The sequence below is a fragment of the Scyliorhinus canicula genome, chromosome 20 (genome assembly GCF_902713615.1).
Source record: "Scyliorhinus canicula chromosome 20, sScyCan1.1, whole genome shotgun sequence".
Classification (NCBI taxonomy): domain Eukaryota; kingdom Metazoa; phylum Chordata; class Chondrichthyes; order Carcharhiniformes; family Scyliorhinidae; genus Scyliorhinus; species Scyliorhinus canicula.
Window position 1 is genome coordinate 45,014,845 of NC_052165.1, and position 14,046 is coordinate 45,028,890.

Genomic DNA, 14,046 nt, shown 5'->3' on the forward strand with positions numbered 1-14,046 from the left:
AAATTAAGGGGCCTTGTGTAATCCCCAGCGAGGTGCTGTATATCACATGAGATGTTAAATGGAGGCCTCGTCTGCCTAAAGGATGGTAAGGTAGCACAGTAGTTAGAACTGTTGCTTCACAGCTCCAGGGTCCTGTGTTTGATTCCCATTTGGGTCACTGTCTGTGCAGAGTCTGCAAGTTCTCCCATGTCTGCATGGGTTTCCTCTGGGTCCTCCGGTTTCCTCCCACAAGTCCCAAAAGACGTTGGGCGAATTGGACATTCTGAATTCTCCCTGTGTACCTGAACAGCCACTGGAGTGTGGCGACTCGGGGATTTTCACAGTAACCTAATTGCAGTTAATGTAAGTCTACTTGTGTCAAAAATAAAGATTATTATAATAAAAAATATCTCACAACCAGCATCTGAATAAGAGCAGGGGAGTATTCCTTTATCCCCTGGTATCCATGTCTCAATCTACATTGTTAAAACAGATTGCCTGGTTATTATAACTTTGTTGTTTGTTGGATTTAGCTGTGAGAAATTGGCTGCCCTGTTTCCAACATTAGTGTGCAGTTGAAGATGCGGCCCTAGGATCAGGCTCATCAGTCACACCAGGACCCACAGAAGCCCAGTAGCACGGAGTTTCTTAGGTGGACAATCATACTCGTTAGCGAGTGATCGCCAAAAAAGAAGATACTTCATTATCTGCAAAGTGATTTTTAGGATGTCTGTTGGTCGTGATAGAAGCTATAGAAATCCATTACTTTCTTTCAATCTTTTCACTGCACCTACAATTAAATAACCAAACCAGAAACTTAATGGCCTTTTCCAGGTCCCAACAGACCTGCTGCGGAATTTTGATTATTTTGTTTTTATTTAAGATGTATATTGTTTGCAGTTTCTTTGTCCTTTTTTAATGTACAGGGAAATGTGAGATAGGAGCAGTAGGCCATTCAGCCCCTTAAGCCTGTGCCTTCATTCAGCTAGGTCATCTGTTTGGCTGATCTGTTGTGGCCTTAATTCCACTTTCCTGCCTGTCCCACATAACCCTCATCTCCCTTGGCAATTAAAATTGAGCAGGAACATGGTGAATGCTACCCTCTTGTGGGGGAAAATGGTATCTTACAACAAAAAGGCATCATCACAGAATTCAAGCTCTGTTGCTTAAACATGGATTCAGGAGAAAATCATAGAATCTCTACAGTAAAGGAGGCGGCTATTCAGCCCATCGAGTCTGCACTGACCCTTCGAAAGAGCACTCCCAATCCCCTGTCCACCCCACCCCACCTAACCTGCACATCCCTGGACACTAAGGGCCAATTGATTATGGCCAGTCCACCCAACTCGCACACCTTTGGACTGTGGGAGGAAACCGGACACCCAGAAGAAACCCACGCAGACATGGGAGGAATATGCAAACTTCACACAGTCACCCGAAACCGGAATTGAACCCAGGTCCCTGGCGCTGTGAAGCAGCAGTGCTAACCACTGTGCCACCGTGAAACAAATCACTGTAGAAACTTGCAGTACAGAAGGCAACCTTTTGGCCCATTGTACCTGTACTGGTTCTTTGAAAGCGTGCTTAGTCATGTTCACTCCTACATCCCCACTTTTTACCCGTAATCTTGTCAATTCCTCATACGTGGTGAAATCAGAAGAAACATGGCAGATGCAAAAAAACAGTGATGTAATTCAGTTTGAGTGGACTAATACGGGAAGAGACTGTACTATAAAATGGCAAGGTCTGAAATGTGCAGAGAGCATAAACACAAAGAAATTAGGAGCAGGATTAGGCCATTCACCCCTTTGAACCTGCTGTGCCATTCAAATAGATCATGGCTGATTATCTCAATGCCATTTTCTCTGCACTAACCCCATGTCGCTTGAATATCGTGAAATCTATATATATCTATTTCTGTGTTGAACATGCTCAATGACTTAGCCTAAATTGCCCGCTTAGATAGGTTGTTTATAAAAATTGATAAGAATAATTAACCCAAAACTGGCCTTTCCACTTAAATGATTCGGAGAATCTGAAACATATTGAGATCGATGCAGGGTGACTCTTGATGTTTCAAAATGTATCTACTTTCGAAGGATATTGGGTCAACAGCCCAGTGGTAGTAAATTGCAGAATTGATTCAATAAACCAAATTCCTTGAGGAGGGAATTGAGAATTCCTGCTCCAGATGTAACTTGTGTTCCTTGCTGTGTGGTCAACCCACTGACCTAAGAGCAATATTGAATGGCCAAATACTACTTTGTCAGTCTTGACTACAACCCAAACAAAAATTGTGATGCACAGGAAAGATTTGAAGTCTAAGAAGATTCATTTGTCACTGGAGTTGGTTTAGCACAGTGGGCTAAACAACTGATTTGTAATTCATTACAAGGCCAGCAGCGCTGGTTCAATTCCCGTACCAGCCTCCCCGAACAGGTGCCAGAATGTGACGACTGGGGGCTTTTCACAGTAACTTCATTGAAGCCTCCTTGTGACAATAAGTTATTATTATTATCATGGTACAAGGTGCCTGGCTCTGTCAGTCCTAGAATGATACAACAGAGGAGGTCATTCATTCCTGTGCCAGCTCTTTGAAAGAGCTATCCAATTATACCCGCACCCTCTTCTTACTCACATAACATTTGCTGCTTTTTTCCTTTTCAACTATTTGTTAAATTCCCTTTTGAAAACTAATATTGAATCTGCTTCCACCAGCCTTCCAGACAGCGCATTCCAGATCACCATTCACTGTTTTTTAAAAAACTCTCATCTTCCTGCTGGTTATTTTACAAATTGTCTTTAATCAGTGTGCTCCAGTTAGCAACCTTCTGACCAATTTTTAAAAATCAAAACCCTTCAAAATTTTAAACACCTATTAAAACCTTTCCCTTCTCTGCTCAGATGCAAACAATCCCAGCTTCTCCAGTCTCTCCCCCTTAACTGAAGTCCCTAATCCCTTGTACTATTCTAGTATGTCTCCTCTACAACTGGTTAAATTGGTTTACTGCTCTTTTTATTCGGGTATTCTGCAAACTTTTGGTGAAATACTGTAATTCTAATACAATAACTATATGTGACATCTTCGCACAGCCTGGAGTCCGCAAGTCAGTTCCAAGTCAGGACATTGAAAGAAATTATCAGATGAACCCTCAGGGTTCCATGACGCTTACTGCTGGACCATTTGTATACAACTTGGATTTCTCGGGTAAACCAAATCTCCATCAAAACCGTCACAAAAATGTTCATTAGCTGCAGCAGTTCTGTTCCAAATGAAACTAACCTCTCTGCTCTGTTATCTTTTGCAGCCATGACACAGACCAATTTGACAACCAGGAAAGTTAGACAAGTACGTCGTCTTTGAAGAAAAATCACAAATCTAAATGAGAAAGAGAAGTGTGGGTTAAGAGCTGTGTTCCAATCAATACATGATGATGTTGACAGGATTAATGGAAACCTGGGAACCAATTGAAGGATGAGCATACAAGTATTTCATGAATTCTGTGATCGCAAACTCAGATTACACCCCTTCAATTTCAGTAGATGAGCTAGAGGCACTTCAGTGCAGGACTGAGGGAGCGCTGCTCTGTCAGGAGTCCATCTGTTGAGTAAGCAGAAGAGGAAGAGAGGGGTTCTCTATGTCCATCAGCCTCTACTCAGCTATTAAACCACAGTAAATGAAAGGCCCATCGCAACCTTCTCAAGCAAACCAGAGATGGCCAAAGAATACCAGCGATACACATCCCAAGAGTTATTTTTTTTAAATGCACATCTGATGCAATGCAATAATTAATCCTCGTGACAATTTCATAAGATATATGTTTTACAGTTAGATTAAACAGAAAAATCAAGCAGTTTCTCAAGGTGGTCAAGCAGTGTAAGGATCAAGAGGAATAATATGGGCAATTATTCTGAAGACGGATTAATTTACTACACCAAAACTCCTAACTCTTGGTGTATGAATGTTAGATATGCCTGCATTACCGCATTGGAATGATAGAACTCAATTGGGTAGTTCCAGAGAAAGTATTTCCTCTAGTGTGAAAATGCAAATCAAAAGTGGCAGAATCTTAAATTATGTCAAATAAGGAGTGAAAGCAGGAAGCGCTTTGTCCACACAAAGGGTGGTGGAAATCGGGAACACTGCCCTCCCAAAAGGCTGTGGATGATGGGGGTTAACTAAATCTGTCAAGATGGCAAGATTTTTATTCTGTGCAGGTATTTAAAAATATATGGGCCGGATTCTCCAGTCCGCCAGCTGCGTTTTGCGGCGCAGCGCATCCCCGCCAGTAGCGGGATTCTCCATTACCGCACGCGGCCAACAGGGTTTCCCATTATGGCCACCTCACACTGTCGGGAAACCCGTGGACGTGGGTGCGCTCCCAGCGAACTGGAGGATCCCATCAATGGAGAATTCTGCCAACGGAGAATTCCGCTGCTTATTTTTCTTTTGTCAAATATTTTTTATTTATCTATTTTTCCCCAAAATATATATGCTTTTTCCCTTAAATATAAAACTTTAATGTAGAACTTTAACGGGAGCCACCTCGCTAGTAAACTGGGGCTGGCTAGTGAACTGAAGCATGGTGGGGGGCGGGTGGGAGTGGCTGCGACAGGTGGAACCTGCTAAAACAGGATTCGGCCGGCCTAGGAGGTGTGAATGAATGGGGAACATAAGAACTAGGAGAAGGGGTAGGCCATATGGCCCCTCGAGCCTGCTCCGCCATTCAATGAGACTCGGCTCCACTTTCCGGCCCGAACACCATAACCCTTAATACCTTTATTCTTCAAAATATTATCTATCTTTATCTTAAAAACATTTAATGAAGGAGCCTCAGCTGCATCACTGGCAAGGAATTCCATAGATTCACAACCCTTTGGGTGAAGAAGTTCCTCCTAAACTCAGTCCTAAATCTACTTCCCCTTATTTTGAGGCTATGCCCCCTAGTACTGCTTTCACCTGCCAGTGGAAACAACCTGCCCGCATCTATCCTATCTATTCTCTTCATAATTTTATATGTTTCTATAAGATCCCCCCTCAACCTTCTAAATTCCAACGAGTACAGTCCCAGTCTACTCAACCTCTCCTCGTAATCCAACCCCTTTAGCTCTGGGATGAACCTAGTGAATCTCCTCTGCACACCCTCCAGTGCCAGTATGCCCTTTCTCAGGTAATGAGACCAAAACTGAACACAATACCCCAGGTATGGCCTCACTAACACCTTATACAATTGCAGCATAACCTCCCTAGTCTCAAACTCCATCCCTCTAGCAATGAAGGACAAAATTCCATTCGCTTTCTTAATCACCTGTTGCACCTGGAAACCAACTTTTTGCGATTCATGCATGAGCACACCCAGGTCTCTCTGCACAGCAGCATGTTTTAATATTTTATCATTTAAATAATAATCCCTTTTGCTGTTATTCCTACCAAAATGGATAACCTCACATTTGTCAACGTTGTATTCCATCTGCCAGACCCTAGCCCATTCACTTAACCTATCCAAATCCCTCTGCAGACTTCCGATATCCTCTGCACTTTTTGCTTTACCACTCATCTTAGTGTCGTCTGCAAACTTGGACACATTGCACTTGGTCCCCAACTCCAAATCATCAATGTAAATTGTGAACAATTGTGGGCCCAACACTGATCCCTGAGGGACACCACTAGCTACTGATTGCCAACCAGAGAAACACCCATTAATCCCCACTCTTTGCTTTCTATTAAATAACCAATCCTCTATCCATGCTACTACTTTATCCTTAATGCCATGCATCTTTATCTTATGCAGCAACCTTTTGTGTGGCACCTTGTCAAAGGCTTTCTGGAAATCCAGATATACCACATCCATTGGCTCCGTTATCTACTGCACTGGTAATGTCCTCAAAAAATTCCACTAAATTAGTTGGGCACGACCTGCCCTCCATGCTGCGTCTGCCCAATGGGACAATTTCCATCCAGATGCCTCGCTATTTCTTCTTTGATGATAGATTCCAGCATCTTCCCTACTACCGAAGTTAAGCTCACTGGCCTATAATTACCTGCTTTCTGCCTCCCTCCTTTTTTAAATAGTGGTGTCACGTTTGCTAATTTCCAATCTGCCGGGACATCCCTAGAGTCCAGTGAATTTTGGTAAATTATTACTAGTGCATTTGCAATTTCCTTAGCCATCTCTTTCAGCACTCTGGGATGCATTCCATCAGGGCCAGGAGACTTGTCTACCTTTAGCCCTATTAGCTTGACCATCACTACCTCCTTAGTGATAACAATCATCTCAAGGTCCTCACCTGTCATAGCCTCATTTCTATCAGTCACTGGCATGTTATTTGTGTCTTCCACTGTGAAGACCAATCCAAAAAACCTGTTCAGTTCCTCAGCCATTTCCTCATCTCCCATTATTAAATCTCCCTTCTCATCCTCTAAAGGACCAATATTTACCTCAGCTACTTTTTTTTGTTTTATATATTTGTAGAAACTTTTACTATCTGTTTTTATATTCTGAGCAAATTTACTCTCATAATCTATCTTACTCTTCTTTATAACTTTTTTAGTAGCTTTCTGTTGCCCCCTAAAGATTTTCCAGTCCTCGAGTCTCCCACTAATCTTTGCCACTTTGTATGCTTTTTCCTTCAATTTGATACTCTCCCTTATTTCCTTAGATATCCACAGTCGATCTTCCCTCTTTCTACCATCCTTCCTTTTGTTGGTATAAACCTTTGCTGAGCACTGTGAAAAATCGTTTGGAAGGTTCTCCACTGTTCCTCAACTGTTCCACCATAAAGTCTTTGCTCCCAGTATACCTTACCATTGTAATTTCCTTTGTTTAAGCACAAAACACTAGTGTTTGATTTTACCTTCTCACCCTCCATCTGTATTTTAAATTCCATCATATTGTGATTGCTCCTTCCGAGAGGATCCCTAACTATGAGATCATTAATCAATCCTGTCTCATTACACACGACCAGATCTAGGACCACATTCTCATGTAGGTTCCATTACATACTGTTCTAGGAAACCATCGCGGATACATTTTATAAAGTCCTCTTCAAGGCCGACCTGGTTAAACCAATCGACATGTAGATTAAAATAGGGAATAGGGGTAAAGATAAGGAAAGTAGTTTCAAGAATGAAAATGAAATGAAAATCGCTTATTGTCACAAGTAGCTTCAAATGAAATTACTGTGAAAAGCCCCTAGTCGCCACATTCCTTTGAGAATACTGGCAGGGGCCCAACATACCCCTCGGAAGGGCGATGGTTGAACAGGCCAAGAGGAGAGGTGAGAAACCCCCAGTCCGGTTTGTGACTTGGAACATAAGGGGACAGGGAAGTCCAGTGAAGAGTCCCCTCACATCTGAAGAGTTGGAAAGCCAACATGGTGCTGCTCAGGAGATTCATTTGAGGGTAAAAGATCAGTTACGGCCCCAAAAGAGATGGGTGAGTCAGATGTTCCACTCGGGTTCTAATAGGGGTGGCAATATTGGTGAGCAAAAGGGTTAAATTTCTATATGGAGCAAATACTAATAGATCAAGGGGGCAGGGACTTGGTATATTGGAGGGAAGATCAATGGTACTGGATAGTGTATCTCCCCCGAACTGGGACAATGTAGGATTTCTGAAAAGGCTGGTGGCAGCCATTCCAAGTCTAGATACACATCAGGTAATTTTAGGTGGAGACTTAAACACTGGACTGAACCCAAAGTTAGACCACTCGAATCCACGCGCATTTACGCCTTCAGCTGGGGCGAGAGTGTTGGCAGCATTTATTGGGGGGGGGGGGGGTCCATGGACCCATTGCGTTTGTTGTACCGGAAGGGAAGAGAATACTCCTCTTTTTCAGTACACCATGTATATTCAAGGATTGATTTTTTTTTTCATCATACGGAGGGCGCTATTATAGGGGGTGAGAAAAGATAATTATTCCGCCAGTGTTATTTCAGACCATACCCCACATTGGTAGAAATAGTCTTGGAGAAGGGGCCGATTCAAAGACTGCCATGGCGGATGGATTGTTGGCGGATTGCGAAAGGATGAGTGGAGTTATCGATGAATATATTTGGCATAATAATGGAGAGGTCTCCCCCTCAATGGTTTGGGAAGCTGTAAAGGCAGTAGTGCGGGGGAAGTTATCTCATACAAAGACACAGATCTGTAGGGAAGTAAGGGGGGATCACAAATGACTACTGGATGAAATTTTGAAGGTGGATGAGAAACCACACCAGAGTTATTGATCAGCAGGAAGGAGCTTCAAATTAAGGTTAATTTGCTATCAACTCAGAAAGCAAGACAGGCTAAAGGAGTGGTGTATGAATATGGGGACAAAGATATTCGGGTGTTGGCAAGCCAACTTGGGCATCAGGTAGCCGCAAGGGAGATTACACAGGTCCGGGATGAAATGGGGAGGTTGGTGTCAGCACCGGAACAGGTGAATAAGGTATTCAATAAGTTTTGTAGAAATGTGTACAGATCAGAGCCCCTGCGGATTGAGGGGGGATATGCAAAAATAGTTTGAGGAATTGAAATTTCCTATTCTAGATGAAGAAGAGAAGGCCAGACTGGAGGGGCCCACAGGGGTAGAGGAAATACATATTGCAATGGGGAAGATGCAGACAGAAATAACAGCAGGACCGGATGGATTGCCGGTGGATTTCTATATTAAATTTAAGGATGAGCTGGCTCAACTACTGGTAATGATGTTTGAACATGCAGTAAAAGAGAGGATGCTCCCAGAGACGATGAGGCAAGCTTAAATTCATTATTGTTGAAAAAGGATAAATATCTGATTGAGTGAGGGTCATATTGGCCGATATTATTAAATGTGGACTGGCTGGCATGGTGGTGCAGTGGTTAGCACTGCTACCTCACGCCGCCGAGTACCCGGATACGACCCCGGCCCTGGGTCACTGTCCGTGTGGAATTTGCACATTCTCCGAGTCTGCATGGGCCTCACCCCCACAAACCCTTAGATATGCAGGGTAGGTGGATTGGCCATGCTAAATTGCCCCTTAATTGGGAAACAAAAATTGAGTACTCTAAATTTATTTTTAAAAATTTTTAAATGTGGACTTTCAGATATTGACAAAGATATAGGCTCTTAGATTAGTGAAGTGCCTGCCACAGATAATAGGGGAAGACCAGACAGGATTTGTAAAGAGGAGACGGTTGGCTTCAAATGTATAAATGCCTGTTAAACATGGTTTTGACTGGCAGAGGAGACAGTGCAATAGCTGATAGCGGTGTTAGATGCAAAGAAGGTGTTTGATAAGAGTCGAATGGAAGTTTTTGTTTGCGGTGTTGGAGCAATTTGGAATTGGGCCAGAGTTCACAGCTTGGGTCAAATTATTGTACGCAGATGCGAGGGCGTGTACGAGCGAACAAAATGAGCTTGGACTACTTTTGGCTACAGAGGGGAACGAGACAAGGGTAGCCCATGTCCCCCTCTACTATTTACATTAGCAATAGAATCCTTAGCCATTGCACGGAGGAGTTGGAATAAATGGAAGGGATAATGAGGGGATGGAACACAGGGTATCATACTCCAATTTACTTTTATGTATATCTGACCCGACACTTATGACTGGAAACATTATGGGGCTACTAAAAAGGTTCGGTACCTTCTGAGGCTACAGTTAAATTTTGGAATTGAAAAGCAAGTGCTTTTCAATATCTTTTTTTTAAAATAATTTTTCTTAAAATTTTTCAACAACAAATTTTCTCCCAACAGTAAAATAAACAAGGCATAGAAAAAAACCAGAAAGAAAAGCCCCTCCCCCCCCGCAATACAAAGCAATAAATTAATAACAAAAAAGAAAGTAACAAATATATAGTTGCAAAAACAAACCCCCTTAACTGATCCATAATCCCCCCCCCCCCCCCCCCCCCCCCGGGTTGCTGCTGAGATTGACCACCCCCTAAGACTCCGCCAGGAAATCAAGAAAAGGCTGCCACCGCCGGAAGAACCCTTGCCCGACCCCGTCGGGGCAAACTTTACCCTTTCCAGTTTGATGAACCCGGCCATGTCGTTAATCCAGGATTCCGAGCTCGGGGGCTTCGCGTCCCTCCACTGTAAAAGAATCCTACGCCGAGCGACTAGAGACGCAAAGGCCAGAATACCGGCCTCTCTCGCCTCCTGCACTCCCGGCTCCGATGCTACCCCAAAGATAGCGAGCCTCCAGCCCGGTTCCACCCTGGAACCGACCACCTTGGACAAGGTCCCGCCACCCTCTTCCAGAATCCCTCCAACGCCGTACACACCTAGAACATGTGGGTGTGATTCGCCGGGCCTCCAGAACACCTCCCACACCTGTCCTCACCCCTAAAGAACTGGCTCAGCCTGGCCCCAGTCATGTGCGCCTTATGCAGCACCTTCAGCTGAATTAAGCTGAGCCATGCGCAAGAAGACGAATTCACCCTCCCCAGGGCGTCCGCCCACGTCCCCTCGTCGATCTCCTGCCCTAGCTCCTCCTCCCACTTCGCTTTCAGCTCCTCCACCGAGGCCTCCTCCTGCATCATCTGATAAATTGCCGAGATCCTACCCTCACCGACCCACGATCCCGAGAGCACCCTATCCTGCACCCCCCTTGGTGGCAATAGCGGAAACTCTGCCGCTTAACAAACGCCCTAATCTGCATATACCTGAAAGTATTCCCAGGGGGGAGACCCCACTTCCCCTCCAACTCCTCTAAGGTCGCAAACTTCCCGTCGAAGAAAATGCCCCCCATCCGCCTGATGCCTGCCCTATGCCAACTCAAAATCCCACCATCTATTCTCCCTGGTGAAAACCGGTGGTTGCCCCGTATCGGGGTCCAAACTGAGGCCTTCACTTCCCCCCTATGCCGCCTCCACTGCCCCCAAATTTTGCGGGAAACCACCACTACTGGACTCGTAGAATACCTTGCCAGGGGGAGTGGGAGCAGGTCGTCACCAGTGCCTCCAAACTCATGCCCACACTGGACGCCACCTCCAACCTCTTCCATGCGGCACCCTCCCCCTCCATCACCCACCTGCGAATCATTGCCACATTTGCAGCCCAGTAATACCCACACAGGTTGGGCAACGCCAAACCGCCTACCTCCCTTCCTCGCTCCAGGAATACCCTCCTCACTCTCGGGGTCTTCCGCGCCCACACGAACCCCAGAATACTCTTATTAACCCTGCTAAAGAAAGCCTTCGGAATCAAGATGGGGAGACACTGGAAGAGAAACAAAAACCTCGGGAGCACCATCATCTTAACCGACTGGACCCTGCCCGCCAGAGAGAGCGGCAGCGCATCCCACCTCCTAAACTCCTCCTCCATCTGTTCCACCAGCCTCAAAAAATTTAGCCTATGCAGGGCCCCCCAGCTCCTAGCTATCTGGACGCCAAGATATCTGAAGCTCCTCTCCGCCCTCTTCAACGGGAGCTCCCCTATATCCCTCTCCTGGTCCCCCAAGGGCAGCACAAACAGCTCACTCTTCCCCACGTTGAGCTTATAGCCCGAAAAGTCCCCAAACTCCCCAAGTATCCTCAACATCTCTGGCATCGCCCCCCGCCGGATCCACGATGTACAACAGTAAATCATCCGCATACAGCAACAACCGGTGCTCTCCCCCCCCCCCCCCCCCCCCACACAATCCCCCTCCAGTTCTTCGAATCCCTCAGCGCCATGGCCAGGGGTTCAATCGCTAACGCGAAGAGCATGGGAGACAGGGGGCACCCTTGCCTCGTCCCCGGGACAGCCGAATGTCCTCCGACCTCCTCCCATTCATCACCACGCTCATGACTGGGGTACTATACAGCAGCCTCACCCAGCTAATGAATCCCTCAGCAAACCCAAATCGACTCAACACCTCCCACAGGTAGCTCCACTTCACCCTATCGAAGGCTTTCTCCACATCCATCGATGCTACTATTTCCGCCTCCCCACCCGCCGATGACATCATCATAACATTAAGATGCCGCCGCACACTGATATTCAGCTGCCTGCCCTTCACAAACCCCGTTTGGTCCTCTTGGATAACCAGCGGGACCACATCTTCTACCTTCCTGGACAGTATCTTAGCCAATGACTGCGTCCACGTTGAGGAGCGAGATCGGCCTGTAAGACCCACGCTGGAGGAGGTTCTTATCCGGCTTCAGAATCAGTGAAATTATTGCTCCAGACATCATCGGGGGCAAAGCCACCCCCCACCCACCCCCCTCCCTCCCTCGCCTCATTCAGGGTCCTCACTAACAACGGGCCCAGCAAGTCTGAGAACTTCTTATAAAACTCCACCGGGAACCCGTCAGGTCCCGGTGCTTTCCCTGTCTGCATGCTCCCCAGTGCCTCCATCAACTCCTCCAACTCGATTGGGGCCCCCAGACCCTCCAGCCGCTCCTCCTCCACTCTTGGGAACTCCAGCTTATCCAGAAAGCGGTCCATCCCGCCCACCTCCCGAGGGGGCACCGACCGGTACAGCTCCTCGTAGAAGGAACTGAACACCCCATTAATGTCCCTAGCACTCCGCACCAGTTCCCTCCTGCATCTGTGACTCCCTCTATCTCTCTCACTGCCTCCCGCTTCCGGAGCTGGTGGGCCAGCATCCGACTTGCCTTCTCCCTGTACTCATATACCACCCCCTGCACCCTCCTCCACTGCGCCTCCGCCTTCCGGGTGGTCAGTATATCGAACTCCGCTTGGAGACTGCGACGCTTCCTCAAAAGCCCCTCTTCCGGGACATCCGCACACCTCCTGTCCACCCTTACCATTTCTTCCCCCAATCTCTCCCTCTCAACCCTCTCCCCCCTCTCCCTGTGCGCACAAATAGATATCAGCTCCCCTCTAACCACGGCCTTCAGCACTTCCCAGACCACCCCAACTTGCACCTCCCCATTGTCATTAGCTTCCAAATACCCCTCTATGCACCTATGGACCCGCCCACATACTTCCTCCTCTGACAGAAGTCCCGCATCTAACCTCGACAGCGGTGCTGATCCTTCCCCTCCCCCAGCTCCAGGTCCACCAAATGCGGAGTGTGGTCAGATATGACTAACGCCGAATACTCCGCCCCCACCACTCTCGGGATTAGCGCCCTGCTGAGGACAAAAAAATCTATCCGGGAATAAGCCTTGTGGACATGGGAGAAAAAGGAAAACTCCCTACCTCCCGGCCTCAAAAACCTCCAAGGGTCTACCCCTCCCATCTGATCCATCAACCCCCCACTGAGGCCGCCGCCGGCCTCTTGCCCGTCTTAGACCTCGAACGATCCAGAGCTGGGTCCAACACAGTATTAAAAACCCCTCCCAAGATCAAGCCCCCCGTCTCCAGGTCCGGAATCCGGCTCAACATTCGCCGCATGAAACCTGCATCGTCCCAGTTGGGGTCGTACTCATTAACCAGAACCACCCATTCCCCTTGAAGCCTACCACTCACCATTATGTATCTGCCTCCACTGTCCGCCACCACAAACAACAATCTCTTGCCAACTAAAATCGCCACCCCTCGATTCTTCGTATCTCGCCCCGAGTGAAACACCTGCCCAACCCAGCCTCTTCCAAGCCTCACCTGATCCGCCATCTTAAGGTGCGTCTCCTGGAGCATAGCCACGTCCGCTCCCAGCCCCTTCAAATGCGCCAAGACCCGGGACCGCTTCACCGGTCCAATCAGCCCCCTCACGTTCCAGGTGACCAGCCGAATCTGGGGGGGTCTTCCCCCTCCCTCTGCGCCGGTCAGCCATAGCTCTCCCTCGGCTCACCAGAACGTGCCCGCAGAACCCCCCAGGCCCGTTCCCCACTGTGGCAGCCCCCCCCCCCATCACCAGCAATTCCCCTTTGGCCCCTCCAGCAGCAACCCGGAGCCCCCCATTCCCCCCGCCCAAGCCCCCCCACCCCCCAAGCTGGGGCCCCCCCTAGCTGCATAATCCCTTCCATCGTACTTCCCTAAGTCAGCCGACTCCTGCTGACCCCAGCTGCTCCCACCACCCCAATGACTCCCCCCGGTGTAACACAACCACCACTCCCCCTACCCAGTGCCGGTCCCGCCCGCTGCGCCTCCAGCGCGGGAAGAAAGCCCGCACTTCCATCTCAGAACTCCCCCCCCCCCCCCAACCCA

The 14,046-nt window shown here is 47.5% G+C and overlaps 1 protein-coding gene across 2 annotated transcripts in view; it reads left to right on the forward strand.

The window, feature by feature from the left end:
- si:ch211-244b2.3 (uncharacterized protein LOC557230 homolog) overlaps positions 1 to 3,834 on the forward strand; it is a 44,424-nt gene extending 40,590 nt beyond the window's left edge. For both annotated transcript variants that reach the window (XM_038781312.1, XM_038781313.1), the window contains 2 exons: positions 3,073 to 3,187; positions 3,288 to 3,834. In XM_038781312.1, the coding sequence (XP_038637240.1) occupies positions 3,073 to 3,187; positions 3,288 to 3,343 (171 nt within the window). In that variant the 3' untranslated portion in view covers positions 3,344 to 3,834. The remainder of the gene's footprint in view (positions 1 to 3,072; positions 3,188 to 3,287) is intronic.
- The last annotated feature ends 10,212 nt before the right edge of the window (positions 3,835 to 14,046 follow it).